General features: G+C 57.4%; 1 protein-coding gene across 2 annotated transcripts; it reads left to right on the forward strand.

Annotated features, from left to right (window-relative positions):
• The first annotated feature begins 269 nt into the window (after positions 1 to 269).
• Positions 270 to 7,638, forward strand: ZNF853 (zinc finger protein 853). Of its 2 annotated transcripts, XM_043915354.1 has the most exons (4): positions 270 to 581; positions 733 to 940; positions 1,696 to 1,818; positions 4,534 to 7,638. In XM_043915354.1, the coding sequence occupies exons 2-4, from the start codon at positions 928 to 930 to the stop codon at positions 6,342 to 6,344; spliced, it is 1,947 nt and encodes a 648-aa protein (XP_043771289.1). In that variant the 5' UTR covers positions 270 to 581; positions 733 to 927; the 3' UTR covers positions 6,345 to 7,638. The 2 variants fall into 2 exon arrangements, with proteins under 2 accessions (XP_043771289.1, XP_043771291.1); XM_043915356.1 differs by having other exon boundaries at positions 450 to 940; positions 1,701 to 1,818.
• Positions 7,639 to 15,667: the final 8,029 nt, after the last annotated feature.

Here is a 15,667-nt window from a genome sequence, read left to right on the forward strand (position 1 = left end):
CTAACTGAGTGCGACCTGAGCCCCGTTTGTCCCGGAGCCGTGCCTGCCCTTCAGCGGGCTGCCGAGCCGGCTGGGAGCCTCCCCCGCACTCGCGCGGCGACAGTCGCCAACCCGGGCGCGCGGACGCGCACACCCGGGGATGCTGCGAGGCGCACTGCGCCCGGCCCCGGCGCCCCCGGCTCGCGCCCCCCGCGCGGGGTGAGTGGCCGGGCCGGGAAGGGTTAAGCCCACCGAGCTCGCGGCGGCCTAGAGCGGCGGCGGCGGCGGGGGCCGGGGCGCGGGGGACAGGATGCGGATGCCGGGGGGACTTCCTGTGCCGGCCCCCGCCGCCCCCGCCCCCGCCCCCGGCCCGGCCGCTGCCCGCTCGGACGCACGGCCGGCCGGTCGCACGCTTGGGCGGGCGGGCGAGCGCACGGGGACCCCGGCCCGGCCGCGGCGCCCGCCCCCCGCCCGCCTTCCGCGCGGCCAGGCCCGGCCCAGGCCGCCGGCCCACCGGCTCCCGGCACCTGTGGCCGCGGGCAGATCCCCGGCCGGCCCCGCGCTGCCCGGGGCTGAAACGACACTGGTCCACCGCCCACCAGGTCCGCCCCCGGTCCGCCCTCGGCGCCCGCGATGGTCCCGCCCTGAGCCCCGCGCTGGTTCGGGGCTCTGTCTCCCCCCGCCCCCCGCCCCAGGGGGCCCACACCAACTTCTGCTCTTGAACTCCGCTCTGCCCCCCTTCTTTTGGCCCAGGGCGACCTCGGCAACCCTGACAGCGACAGACCCGTCCCAAGTGACCAGAAAGGCCCCCCGGGTGGCCCAGCACCTCCCCGGCTCTTTCTGGATGGGGGCGCCTGGCGAAGGAGCTGGCTGAACGCTCTGGCCTTCACCTTCCAGCCCCTGCTGACCACACCTTCCCTAGCGCCCAGGCTGCCTGCAGAGCAGGCGATGCTTGTGCCAGGTGAGGCCCAGGGGGGTAGGTCAGCGGGGCGAACCCAGGGACGCTTTTCTTAAGAGGGTTGGGCTGGATTGTGCGAAGCTGGAGGGACATGGAGTCATCCTCTTAGGAGGAGAGGGAGGACCGCCACAGGGGCCCCCGGGGGTGGGGTGGGGGACGCTGGAGAGAGGCGGAGAACCCTGCAGACCTCAGAATCACTGGGGCACAGGGCCAGGCCCGCAGCCCTCCAGTTGCAGGGCTTCCAGTGCTCCGGGAACCTGGCTTCCTGGGAACTGAGGTGGCACCTGGACGGACTCACAAGGCCCGGAACTGGCGGTCTGCTGGTGACCTGGGAAGACTGGGCGAATCCGCAGAGCAGCCTGGGAGGCAAGAGACCAGGGAATTGAACAGACTTGTCCGTGCTTTGAGGGGGCCAGGGGAATGTGAGATGGAGACGAGCAAACAAGTCTTTTTTCCTGTAAACTTCCCCAAACGTCCATCGTCTCTCATCATCGGTGATAGGCAGCTGCAAGGGCTGCCCCAGGCGGGAGGCTGAACGTGGGCCCTGCGCTACGTCAGGAGAGTCAGGACTACCTGTGCAGGCAGCCGGCCCTGGGAGCAGGGCCTCCAGGCCGCCCTTGCTCGTCCCTTTCCCGGCCGTGGACCACACCGTCCTCCTTCCCGGCAGGGGTGAGCTGCCGACTCCGGGACAGTGAGGCATCAGGGCCCCTGGTCCGGGGCTCCCTGCTGGTCTGAACAGCTTCCTTCCTTCCCCTCAGCACAGCCAGCTCCCCAGGATCTTGGTCTGACCGCCAGGATGAAGGTGAGGCGGGCAACCAAGACCTTCGTGCGGAAGCCTCGCCGTCTTAAAGATGGGGGCCTGGGGCCCGACACCCCCTCAGGTAAGGGGCTAAGGGAGGGCACCTCTGACCTCCTGAACCAGGAGATGGTCCTCAGGTCCCTGGCGAGGATCCTTTGACAAAGCCCCAGGTCTGCAGAGAGGGAGCCCTGAAGGTTGGCCAGCAGCCCACTGCCTGGGGTGTGGCAGGCAAGCTGCACCCTCCACGTCGGCAGGGTCACCTCAGGGTTTTCTGAGGCCACCGTCGGGCTGCAGCGTTGCTGGTGAGGGCTGCCTGGCGGTGCACACATTCTCAGCCCCCTTCCCCGACCTGGATGCATGCTGATGGGACCCGCTCCTGTTTCCCCAGGGCTCACACAACCTCCGTTTCCTCCCTCTCTCATCCCTGATTCTGGACTCAAGGTCCCAGATTGAATTCAGGGGCTGAGGGACACCCTTGTTACTGGCCGTGGGTCTTTTCTTTTCTCTTTGGCCTCTGGTCTTGTCTGCTTTTCCTTGACTTCTGCCTGCTTCCATCCATCTTTCTCTCCTTTTTCCCAGAGGCAAATGTGGCCTTGCAGAACCTTCCAAGACCCCCTCACCCCTACTCTTGGCAAATCTTCCAAGGCGGCCATGCTCACGGGAGCCAACTCCCCACTTTGTGCTTTGAGAGCGCTGAGTGAGGGGCTGGGCAGGGTTGAACAGAACATGAAAAGGACCGAAGGAACTGGAGGCATTGGGTGGGGATGTGTGGACTCAACTAGGACCCTTGGCCTTCCACCACACCACACCCCGCCACCACCCCTGCCCCCCCACCGCCAGCTTCCCCATGTGACTTGTGAGATCGGAGTTCCCCGACCAGGGATCGAACCCACAGCCTCTGCAGTTAGAGTTCAGAGTCCTAACCACTGGACCACCAGGGAATTCCCAGGACTCTTTTGGTTTAAATACTCAACTGACAAAAATCTCACGAGAGCAGACACATCAGATGACACTTCAGTATACATTTACCCAAATATCATTGTTAACAGTGTGCAAATGCCGTGAGAAGCAGGGAGTGGTCGTTTGGCCAAACCCCCTCCTAGAAATGAGAGGACCTACCCAGAGGGGTGATGAGTCCTGGCTGCCCCCAGAGGTGGTAGGACAAGGGAGTGCCCACGTGACCTTGGATTTGCCGAGACAACGGGTTGTCTGTGATGGTCTGTCTTCTCTCACTTCCCACATACTCCCACCTGGTGTGAGTGTGTAAGAAAAACACACTCACTGATCCATGAACCTAAGTGAAGGGTCTTGGGAATAAGTTTTCTAAAAGGGAATTATTTACATGTAGATATCCCTTGATTTTATGAAATCAGTATATTCCTGGAAAATCAGCCAAAAAGCAAAATTGGGTCAACAAAACCTCTGCTTTCCATCCCAAAGTTGAAAAATATGATGCTATGGGAAAAACAGATGTTGAATCAGACTTGGGAATGGAGAAGGCCTCTTTGGATTTTCAGATAGCACAGCAGTATGCTCAGAGTGAGAAATTGCATGTGGATTTTGTGACATATAGCAACGAGATGAGTCCTGTATAGCCGAGCTTCCTCTATGTCTTGCACTGTGCTGGGGCTGTGTGTTTATCCCCTCTAATTTTTCGCAATTTCCCCAAAAGGGGTTTAGCTCCTTTAAGTAGATGGGGAAACTCACGTTCCCAGGGATTAAGTAACTGGCCAGGTTCCATGTAGACTTGGGGCTGTCAGTTGTTCCTTTCCATCTGAGAATTAACAGTCTAAAACCACTTCCAGCCTCGGACTTCCCTGGCGGTCTAGTGGTTGAGACTCCGCATTTCTAATGCAGGGGACTCGGGTTCCACTCCTGGCCGGGGAACTAAGATCCCACAGGCTGAGTGGTGCAGCCAAAAAACAAATGAACAAGCAGACCACTTTCAGTCTAAAGGCTGTTTCAGATGGAGCTAGTTGTATCCTTGGTATTCATATTTCCAAGCTGCTTGCTAATTTTCAAACTAATTCCTAACCCACAGGGAGAGGGATTTTTCAAGCACCTACTAGGGGTGATGCCAGGGCCCTTCCTGCTTCACTCACTAAGCTGGCAGTGCGGGGATGACAAAGGTATGTTCCAGATGAGAAGGGCCCTGAATCTGCAGGAGGTTAACCAGCTGCCACCTGGTAGAATTATTGGGCACCTCCCACCTGGAAACCTCCTGTTCTCTCTGACTTTGTGATTTTTAGAAACTGCCGTGGAAACACTTTCAGGCAGCCTGACAGAAATTCTTTATTATGTACAGAGAGGGTGAATTTCATTTGTTTCAAGTATGACACCTAACTGAAGTCAGAGTTCAGCATGGGCTTGTGGCTTAGCTGTGGGAATGGCAGGTTCACAGATTGGTCTTGGATGGCGGTTAGGCCCAAAGGCCTTTTCAGGGAGTGGTATTGGTGAGCCCCAGGCACTTGGGGTGGTGTCACTGCCAAGGTCTAAGCATCAAGCCTGTGTGGAAGAAGGCCCCGAGGAGAGGTTGGGGGCCTGGGGTCCAGAGTGATGTGACCAGCTAGCTGTCCCTTGGATACATTTCTAAGCCAACTCCACACTGCTGGGCATTTCCCTTTCTATCATGCTGCCATTGTCACATGGTCCCGTGTTTTGGGGGTCCCTGCTGAGGGCTGAGGAGCGTACTGTACATGGGGAAGGGGAAGGAAGGGAGGAAGGACATCATGGGAGTCTGAACCAGAGAGCTGACTCCAGGTGTTTCTCTCTTGGCTTTCTGCCATTCCCACTCCAGGTGGCAGCGGTGGGAGTGTGAGTCAGGAGGGAGAAAACGGTCAGGAGAGGAGCAGCAGCCCACCGCGGCCAGCAGTCTCAGCTCCCAAGCGGGCCAGTGAAGTCGCTGAGGAGACCGTGTCGGGACGGCAGAAGCTGCACACCCAACAGTCCAAACAGCCGCCAGAGCGGCAACCACACAGCCAAGGGTCAGGACCTCAGCCAGAGTTGCAGCGGCAGCAAGATGGGCAGGAGCCACTGCCCCAGCCGCAGCCAGAACTGCAGGAAGAACCCCGGTCTGCGCCACAGGGGCCGCCGAAACCGCGGCTGCGGCTGATGCCGCGGCAGAAACCGTCACGGGAGCAGCCCAGGCAGGTGCGGCGGCGGTCACGGCTGCGGCAGGGGCGGTTCCAGCGGCAGGAACGGCAGGAAAAGCCCACGCATGTGCCGTGTGAGCAGCAGAGGCAGCTGCCGCGGCAGGAGCAATCGGAGGAGGGGGCCGTGCGAGAACAGCCGCCGCCACGGGACTTGCAGCAGGGATGGCCGCAGCAAGAGGCGCAACCGCTGCCGCAAGGGGTGCAGCAGCCTCAGCAGCAGGAGCAGCTGCCGTCGCAGCAGGAGTCATTGCAGCCGCAGCAAGAGCAGCCCCAGCACCAAGGACAGTTGCAGCAACAGCTGTTGCCGCCGCCACCGCCGCCGCAGGAACAGTTGGAGCCGCAGCAGGAGCACTTGGAGCTGCAGCAGCAGCTGCAGAAGCAGCAGGAACAGTTGCAGCTGCTGCAGCAGCAGCAAGAACAGCTGGAGCTGTTGCTGCAGCAGCTGCAGCCCCGGCCTCTGGGGCCGCAGGAGGAGGAGGAGGAGGAGGTGGAGCTGGAGCTCATGCCGGTGGACGCGGAGTCCGATCCGGAGCTGGAGCGGCAGCGGCAGGAGCTGGAGCGGCAGCAGGAGCAGCGGCAGCTGCAGCTCCAGCTTCAGGAGCAGCTGCAGCAGCTGGAGAAGCAGCTGGAGCAGCAGCTGGCCCAGCCGCCGGAGGTTCAGCTGGAGCTGACGCCGGTGGAGCCCGGGGTCCACCCGCCCGAGCTGCAGCTGGAGCTGACCCCCGTGCCGCCCGAGCTGCAGCTGGAGCTGGTGCCGGCCGCCGCGGGGGCGCCCGCCGCGGTGGTGGTGGCGCCCCCGGGCTACGTGGTGCTGCAGGAGCTGATGGTGCTGCCGGCGGCAGCCGTGTCGGCGCCCTCGATCGTGGCCGTCCCGGGCCCGCCGGGCGGCGGCGCGGCCCTGACGCCGGCCCGGCCGCCGCGACGGCGGCGGCGCGCCCGGGACCGGCCGACCATCTGCGGGGAGTGCGGCAAGGGCTTCAGCCGCAGCACGGACCTGGTGCGGCACCAGGCCACGCACACGGGCGAGCGGCCGCACCGCTGCGGCGAGTGCGGCAAGAGCTTCTCGCAGCACTCGAACCTGGTGACGCACCAGCGCATCCACACGGGCGAGAAGCCCTACGCGTGCCCGTACTGCGCCAAGCGCTTCAGCGAGAGCTCGGCGCTAGTGCAGCACCAGCGCACGCACACGGGCGAGCGGCCCTACGCCTGCGGCGACTGCGGCAAGCGCTTCAGCGTCTCGTCCAACCTGCTGCGCCACCGCCGCACGCACTCGGGCGAGCGGCCCTACGCCTGCGAGGACTGCGGCGAGCGCTTCCGCCACAAGGTCCAGATCCGCCGCCACGAGCGCCAGCTGCACGGCGCCGGCCGCTCCCGGGGCCTCGGCCTGCTCCGCGGCGCGCGCACGGCTGCCGGGGGCACCCCGCGCGCCGAGCCGGCGGCGGACAAGGCGCCCTGACCTGGGGTCGGGGCTGGGGACGGGGCGCCGAGGTCGGGGAGGGCGCAGCTTCCCCCGCACCCGGGAGCCCCGCGCGCGCTTGGAAGTTTTGACCGTGTTCCTCAACATCCTGGAATATCGCTGGGACATCGCTGGCATCCTTTTTCCGGGCCAACTGAGTGACGGACCGATTCACCCTCGGAAACACTCCAGGGAGGAAATCGACGAGGCTAAAGCGGCACGGAGGTGGCACATTGCCGCCCACAGCACATAGTTCAGGGTCGTCTTTGGGTACCAGTTTCTCCCCCAGGGAAATTGGACTTGACTGGAGCTGAGAGTCACAGGGGAAAACGCCCAACGGCAGGACGAGACGTTGGGTGCCATTCGACAGAGCTCCAACACTAACCAGGGAAGCCGACATACGTGGTATAACGCACGTGAAAATGTCCTGGTGAAAATTATTTCATGGGGGAAGAGGAAATTTATCTGCACTACGTAGAAAACTGATTAAGGCATTCAGTTGTCCTCAGTGGCTTTTGCCTTGAAAATACGCGAATGAAAGTTCATCAGGGTGGATGAAATCCTGATGTAAATGTTTTGTGTTCATGAACACAGGGTCCCAGCGTCTGCTGGGTCAATGTGCAAAGGCCAGGAAGTCCACTCTGGGCGAAGGTGAAATCTTCCCTCCAGTGTCACACCCAAGCAAGCTTCCGAGGCAGTCGCTGGGGTATTCCCAGGCTCACAGTCCGTCCCTAAATCCTCTTGAATAGAAGCCCGGGGGCGGAAGCAGAGGGCATTCTGCGAGTGCTGTCCAAGGTCCTAAGGGATGGTCCTTCCATCTCTCCAACAGACCTCCCATAGCCCCGCCCCCCCCCCCCCCCCCCCCCCCCCCCCGCCTTGCCTTCTCAGAAGCCAGTGCACCCACTGCGACTTGGGGGCTGGGACCTTGAGATGCAGGGGCAGGTTCTCCCAGGCCAGGCCGTAGGGCCGGCCCGAGCAGACCCTGCCTCATCACTGGGGGTCAGAAGGAGAATGCTGGGGACAAGGACAGGAGGCAACAGAAATGCTCTTTATGGCGATTTTGTAAACGTCTGGGGGTCAGTCGGAGCAGCAGCAATCTCGATGTCTTGTGGGAGGGCAAGATGATGTGGGGGCACATGACACCACTGGTCCTTCTGGCTCTTCCTGCCCCCAGCTCCCCCACATGGCTCCTTAGACGCTGCCTGACCCCCCTCCCTGCTTCTCCTTTACTAACACAGCCTGCTCCGTTTTGCCAACGTGTTGGTAAGTGAGAAACAAAATAAACAAAAATGAGAAAGTACCTTGTCCTGTCTTTGTGTTTTCACCTCTGGATTTTACGGGGCTTCACTTCTCTGTCACACTTTCCCCATTGCTCTAGAAGCAGACAACTTCATATTCAGACCCATGCCCAGCTCTGCACCCCAGACCCTTCCTTCCAGCCTGAGATTCTTGGCCAGGGATGGGCTTACACAGTACAACTCTGCTGGGAGGGATGGGGACCAGAAGGTGGATGCTGGAGGAAGCCGGTTTGGGCGTCTCCTCCGGACAAGCTTTGAAGCTGTCCAGTCCAACGGTAGTGTGGACTGTCGTGACCGTGGCGAGTGTGCTGGGTCACCTGGAGGGGTGTCGTGGGGACTGAGGCCTCTCCCGGCCCTGAGAGTCTCTGGCTCTAAGACTCAACAGTCAAATGCTCTCAGATGCCTTTTTACCATCTTTGTCTCCCCTTGTCATCCAGCTTTTGCGTTCAAACGTCCCGCCCTCAGCTCTTCTTTGCTGGATGACCCTGGGGGCTGCTGAAGCCTCTTGACCCACCCACGTGGGCAGAGAGCTGGATGTACCTGGGGATTGCCTCCCCCACGGTGGCTCTTGGCCTGTGAGAGACAGGTGTGGGAGGACGCTGCAAGCCAAGGTCCTCCCCCTTCCAGCCCGCACCGCTCAGAGGCACGGATCATGGCCAAGCTTGTCTGTGGGATCCCATCCAAGCACCTCTGCAGGGTTTGCCTTGAGACTCACCCTTACTCTACTTCCTCTCCTTTCTGGTTTTATTTCCTTTACTCAGATACCCGCTGGGAGCAGGGCCTTAATAAATCACTCACGCCTGAGTCCTTGTTTCCAGGTCTGCTCATCAGGAGCCCACCTTAAGATTGATGGTGTTGATGGTGGTCTTAGGAAGTGGAGTCTAAGGTGGGGACCGAGGGCTTGGACCACTCCCCCATCGCAGCAACAGGCTCTCCCTGTTGTGTGACTCCTGGCTGCTATCATGATGGACAGGACAGGATACCAGGTGAGAGGGGCTGCCCCAGCTCATGTGGCATCTTGAGGACTTGGGAGATGCGAGAGAATGGTTATTCTAGGGACTGTGGGATCGGTTGGTTTTGCTGAGCACCACTGAAGCCATGACATGCCTGAAAGAGGGGCTCGGGATCACAGTCACCAGCTGAAAGGCCCAGAGGGACAGTCAGGAGGCCTCTGTGCTGTAAAGAAACTCAGCTCCTCCTGCCAAGGACCGACTACCAAAGACCAGGCACGGGGCCTGTGGCAAGAGGAAGGAAAGTTCTGGATAGGATTGGGGATGTCCTTGAGCACACACTCCCTCCGACTCTCGGGACTTGCCTGGTGGTCCAGTGGTTAAGAATCCACCTGGTAATGCAGGGGAGGCAGGTTTGATCCCTGGTCAGGTAATTTAAGATCCCCTATGCCACGGAGCAACTAAGCCTGCGTGCTGTAACTCCTGAAGCCCGTGTGCCGCAACTAGAGAGTCTGGAAGCTGCAACGGAAGATCCTGCACGATGCTGCAAAAAAGACCTGCTGCAGCAAAGAAAGAAAGAAAATGTAGTTTAAAAGCATCAGCTGTGCCTCTTACCTTGTCCAGAGATGGTTGAGGCAGGTGTTTTTCAAGACACTCCTTGCCCTCCTATAATGAGGTCCTAGCCCCAGCATGGCTTGGCTAGGGCAGTGCTGGCTCTGCCAAGAGAGGGGAGGGTTATTTGCCAAAGGAGCTGCAAGTCCTGGCTAATACCTCCTGGCAGGAACGAGGGAAGTACGCTTGGGAGTGGGTCTGGAAGGTGAGGGGCTGGAAGTGGGTGGTATTTTAGGCTGGAGATTAAGACATGCTCCTGGGGCTTCCCTGGTGGCTCAGAGGTAAAGAATCCGCCTGCCAATGCAGGGGGAATGGGTTCAATCCCTGGGTCGGGAAGATCTGACATGCTGCAGACCTACTGAGCATGCAATTATTGAACCTGTGCTCCAGAGCCTGGGAGCCGCAACTACTGAGACTCAAGCACGCTAGAGCCCTTGCTCCCCAAGAAGAGAAGCCGCCGCAATGAGAAGCCCAGGCACTGCAGCTGGAGCAGCCTCCATTCAGCACAACTAGAGAAAAGCCCGTGCAGCAGCAAAGACCCAGCACAGCCAAAAATAAATGAAATTAAAAGACATGCTTCTGTGTCCTCTTGGGCCTGAGCAGGAGCCCCAGGAAATTTGCCTCGCGGTTCTTACTTCCTTCTTCTGACTTGGTGACAAACTTCCAGAGGTGACGCAGGTGTGTTTGCAGGACCAATGCCACATGTATGGTACCTTGGGACATATTTTAAGATCTGTCCCTCTTCCCAGTGGAGATAACCCACTCCAGGTCCATGGCTTTGTAGCAGGGAGGCAGGCTCCCTCAGAGCCTTGGCCCTGGCGAGGGCGCCACCCCACCTCCTCCCGGCATTTTCAGCCACCAAATCGAGTGGTTCTTTGTCCTGAGTCGGCCTTTACCAGGTTCTGTCCTGAGCCCTAACACTAGCACTAACCCTAAGTCACGGGGGAGCTCTGCTTTTCTGGATTCATATCACACTTAATCTGTTCTGTGCTGGTAGCCAGTTAGTTGTGACTAATTCATGTGTGTTGAGAGATATCAAGGGAAAATTAAAGACAAGAACATTAAGGAGTTTGAATTGGGGAATTTTTGTAACGGAGTTCAGACCTTACAAGGCTGGCTCATCAAGTGATAAAAAAAATGCAGTGGGAAAAAATTTACCCACCTTCCCCGAATTACTGAGTATAATTAGTCTCAACTTTTCATATGATGATCATATCTTCAAGGATTTGCAAAAGATAGGGAGAGGGTTGTTTCTATGAGGGGGTTGGGAAAGGGCTCAAGGTTTTATCTATTTTGGGCACTTGTGTGAGACAGAGGAGCTAAGTATGAAGTCCTTCCTGTCTCTTTGGGATGTGTTAGTCACGTTAACAGCAGTAGGGCAGGCTGTCATTTTTCTTTCTTAGCAACCAGGTAAATATCTCTCTGGACTGACCCTGGGCTGTACTTATGCCGTATCAGGGACTGGCTGGCTAAGCCCAGAAGTCTCTGGTAAAATGGAGACTCTCCAGGGAGTAAGGTAAAGTCGAATCTATAAAACAGAAAACAGTTCAACCCTTAGTATTGTCTTTGCTTCCTTTGAGTCAGCTTGGCATCTTTTAGAAACTAGTGATGGTCCTCTGGTGAGGACTTGGGAATTGGAATTCTGGCCGCCAGTTATTACGCGACAACTTCCCTTGCCAGTAATAAGGAAGCCAGAGTATCCATTGTTCCCGCTTATTGTATGTCAAACAGGTAAAATAATGCATGCAAATGAACCTGACATACACTAGGCACTTGGAATATATTTGTTGAACCTAAAGCAAGAAACCAACACATACTCTTTTCTCTGTTTGGATTTTCTATGAGATAAGGCTTTCTACTATCCCAAGATTTAAAAGTTTAGACATTGTAGAAATGAAGACTTTGTGAGGCCCCCAGATGGTAGAAGGGCCTAGTGATGCCCTTAGGATTCTCCCTTGCAGGTCGAGTCTGGTAGGCTGCCACGTGACTCTATCCAAGGTGGTGACATCAGCCACCACCCAGGGATCTCCCGGAAGCTCTGAACTTGAGGACTCATTGGTCTCCTAGATGTGAACGTTCCAAAGATCTAAGGCTCAACTAGTCTACATGGAGCCCTCCACCCCTGATTTCTTCCTTTGGTGCTGGCAGCACCATCCAAATTCACCTGGTAAAGAAGTAACTTTATTTAGTTTTTATGTTTGACCACACCGTGTGGTGTGCAGGAATCTTAGTTCCCCAACCAGGGATTGAACCCATGCCCCCTGCATTGGAAGCCCAGGGTCCTAACCACTGGTGTGTGTGTATGCTCAGTTGCTCAGTCATGTCCAACTCTTTGCAACCCCATGGACTGTAGCCCAACCAGGCTCCTCTGTCTATGGGATTCTCCAGGCAAGAATACTGGAGTGGGTTGCCATTCCTTTCTCAAGGGGATCTTCCTGACTCAGGGATCGAGCTCAGGTCTCCTGCAATGCAGGCAGATTTCTTTACCACTGAGCCACTGAAGACACCTAACCACTGAACCACTAGGGAATTCTCAAGAAGTAACTTTTAAACACATCAAAATAAGATGTAAGAAGTCAAATGGTTTCCAATAAACAAATCTTATACTTTTGCTTTAATAAAATTTCCATTCTTATATGTCTGTAAACAGCTTGGGGGATGCACATGAAAATGCATGCATGAAATAGAATTCACGGCGGGAGTGGGGGTGTCATCTGCCTAGTTCTTGCCTTGCCCTCCACGGGGCATGCTGCTGTTGAGAAGGCTGTCAGCCATCTAGTCCCTGTCATGAAGTTCATTCTGGGTGTCAGCCTTCCTGTGGCTCGCCAGCAGGGACACGGGCACATGGGAGTTATGAGACATCTGAGTGCATTTGGAATTTGTGAGATGCCGGATGGCTCTGTCTGAGCACACGGGCTTTGAGTCGGCCCCACCTCTGCACAGACTCATCCCCAGGTGCACACTGCCTTCAGGGGCTGGTTCCCCAGCTGGGCAGAGCTCACTCACACTAGGCTCCTAGGCCTTGCTTAGCTGACACCTCCTCCAGGAAGCCCCCCACCCCCCCACCCCCCCACAGCCGGGTTCCTTCTGGGTTCTCATGCTGCGGGCTGGCAAAGAGTCTGGCAAAGAGGAGTGCTGATCAACGTCTCCGCCCAGCCTCCACACGCCCCCGCCCGAGGGAGAGGGCAGTAGTGCCACCATCAGAGAGAACCAGAGCCCGACAGTGATCAAAGCAGTAAAAACAAACTGGACTCAAGACCTAAGGCGATAGGAGAGAAGAGGTCTCAGAATAGAAGTGGACTCAATCCCGAACACCACAAGGACAAGCTGAGATTCACAGCCAAGGTGCAAGGTAGGAGGAAGCTGCTGGATGGAAAATTACTAAGAGGAAAGAAACATCAGGGGTGGGGTGGGGGGAGTTCTGGTTCAACAGACCTGACAGGATTCTTGCTGAAGGCAGGCCAGGGTGTTCAGACATTACCTGGGGAATGGTGGGTGTGAGGACTCTGATCAGATGTGACAGTGATCTGATATCCAGGGCGAGGGTTCCAGCGAAACTGACTTGACAGGATTTCTGCTAAAACTGGGCAATGCAGAGACAGACATGGGAGCCCCAAGGTGGATGAGGCTCAGACTAAAAGTTTGGTGGAGGAGGGAGTCTTTTGCACACCTGGCTTGTGCCACCTTTGTCTGCACTCCACACTCCACCCCTGCCTGTTCCTCTCTGCCTGGACTTGAACCTCTGCCCCTGATTGGCAGACTTTTGTCATCTCTGTCTGCACCCAGGCTGGGGGGGAGCTGTTTGCTCTTCCTTTCTGCCCTCTGCCCTGTCCCCAAGCCCAGCATAACCACGCTTGCCCTGCACTGCTGGGTGAGGGGCTAGAATGGAGTTGACGCCCAGGTGGGTGCAGGCATCTGACAGAAGGGGCTGGGGCAGGGAGGTGCTCCCTCTGGAAGGACGATGGGCAGAGTCCATCACATTACTGTCACAATCGCAGAACCAAGAGATGTTCCCAAAGTGACCAGGTGCTCCCCACATCAGCCATTCCCATTTCCATAGCTTAATTCCCATTTTGTGCCAGAGACTGAATGTTTATGTCTGCCCCTTACTCTCCACTCAAGTTCACATGTTGAAGCCTAACCCCTGATGTAATATATGCCATCACTTTGGAGGAGGGGGACTGTGGGAGGTGATTAGGTCATGAGGGTGGAGTCCCCACGAAGGCTATTAGTGCCCTTATAAACAGACCTCCAGAGAGACCCCTCATCCTTCCCCCAACATGAGGACTCAGCAAGGGGGCCCCAGTTCTGAACCAGGAAGAAGGTTCTCACCAGACACTGAATCTGCCAACACCTTGATCTTGGACTTCCCAACCTCCAGAACTGTGAGAAATAAATGTTTCAGCCCCTCTGTCTATGGTGACTTTGTTAGAGCAGCCCAAAGGGATTAAGATATTTTGTCACCTTGAAGCCCTGCCACTTTCCACCTGGGTCACCTCAAGAGCTTTCAGACAGCACCCAGCCACCCACCTGGACCCCTGCCATTCCCACCCCCACCATCCATCTTAACAAGTATGACCCATCTCTGCCTGATGCCTTTGTGGGCTGCCAGCTGCCATGGGGCCCTGCCCCCTCCCTCAACCTGCCCCAAGTCCCCCCACCCTTCCCCCCAGCTGACAGGTCTTGCTCAGGCCAGGTCTCCCCTGCCCCCACTGCATCCCAGTCTCTGGCCATCTTTCGGGCTGGGCTGAGATGCCACCTGTCCCCTGAAGGCATGGGGACCTCCTCACCACGTCCCCATATGACTCTCACAGTCAGGACTCCAGGACTTGCCGTCTTCTGGGCCGGGAGGCCCTGCACCCCTCATTGCTGTGTTCCCCCTCCCCAGACCTGCAGGTGCAGGAGTTGTTCACGCTGAGGCCAGCCCTTCCCCCTGCTGCTTCCCCTCTGCCCAGCCCACCTCCGCCAGCCTCCCACCCTTTTAAAAATGTTTATTTGGCTTCACTGGGTCTTAAATGCGGCACCCGGGATATTTGAACTTTGTTGCAGCTTGTGGGATCTAGTTCCCTGATCAGGGATGGAACCTGGGCCCCTTGCGTGGGGAGCATGGAGTCTTAGCCGCTGGATTACCGAGGAAGTCTCTCCATCAGCCCCCTTTCAGCACCCCCAAAAGAAAGACCTCCAGCTCAAGGTTAGTGCTGGCTGGGCAAAGGGGCAACGTCCAGTTTGGGTCTCTCTTTTTCTCATTCTTGCTGCTTCCTGCTGTCTCGGGCTGCACAGGCCCTGGCAGGTCCTGTCCGCCTCTTTCTCCTCCCTCTTTCTGGCTCACAAGCAGCAGGCTGGAGGGCAGACCAGCCCCGGTGCAGGCCCACTCACCCTCCTTTTCTCCCCAGATGGCCTCGTGTTGGCAGAGGTCTCGAGTGGGACTGGGCCCCCTTCCTCCGATGGTCCTTGTGTTTCTGGCTCATCAGCCGCCCCTCGCAGAGCCAGGTGGCTGGCAGCACTGGGTACATCTAGATTTTCTCATGTCCCCAAACAGCATCCACCTCCTTGTCCATCTCCAGTCATCCACAGCATGGAATACTAACGCCTTGTTTCCATTTATAACCCTGATCCCGGGGCTCTCTGTCACTGCCTGGTAGGAGTGTAACACTGAGTTCTGAGAGCCCCCAGTGTAAATTCAGGGCTTCCCCAGTGGCTCAGATGGTAAAGAAAGTGAAAGTAAAAGTCGCTCAGTTGTGTCTGACTCTTTGTGAGCCCCTGGTATAGTCCATGGAATTCTCCAGGCAAGAATACTGGAGTGGGTCCCCTGTCGCTTCTCCAGGAGATCTTCCCAACCCAGGAATCAAACCGGGGTCTCTTGCACTGCAGGTGGGTTCTTTACCAACTGAGCTATCGGGGAAGCCCTAGATGGTCAAGAATCTGTCTACAATGCAGGAGACATGGCTTTGATCCCTGAGTCAGGAAGATCTCCTGGAGAAGAAAATGGCTACCCACTCCAGTATTCTTGCCTGGAGAATTCCAAGGACATGAGCCTGGCGGGCTACAGCCCATGGGATCAAAAAGAGTTGGACACAACTGAGCAACTAACACTTTCAATGTAAATTCAGATGGCCCTAAAGCCGAGTCTTCCTGTGGCTGGGGCTGGCGCCTTAGCTGAGTCTAGACTTACCACTTTGGTCACCAGATTCTCCTGGCAACATAGTGACTCCCACAGGCCTTCTGGATTTTTCCGTTGCTGGTCTCACCCCTGCTAGCTTCCCTCCCCCATCAGCTTTCGCACCTCGTCCTACAGCCCTTCTGCCCCCAGAAGGTTCTCACACGCTTCAACATGATCCTTAGGGCTTGGTGAGCCATGGGGCCCCCATCTCCCCCACTCCCCACCAACCGGAGGGAGCACAGGGTCCTATATTCATCCATGCACCATGTGTACGGGCCGAGCGTGGGCATATACCCAGATCAA

Source organism: Cervus elaphus, chromosome 10, assembly GCF_910594005.1.
Source record: "Cervus elaphus chromosome 10, mCerEla1.1, whole genome shotgun sequence".
Classification (NCBI taxonomy): Eukaryota; Metazoa; Chordata; class Mammalia; order Artiodactyla; family Cervidae; genus Cervus; species Cervus elaphus.

What these genes read in the sequence shown, in the direction of transcription:
- ZNF853 (XM_043915354.1), top strand. An exon ending in GGGGCCCGACACCCCCTCAG is followed by an intron (nt 1,819 to 4,533) that starts GTAAGGGGCTAA and finishes TTCCCACTCCAG; the next exon opens with GTGGCAGCGGTGGGAGTGTG.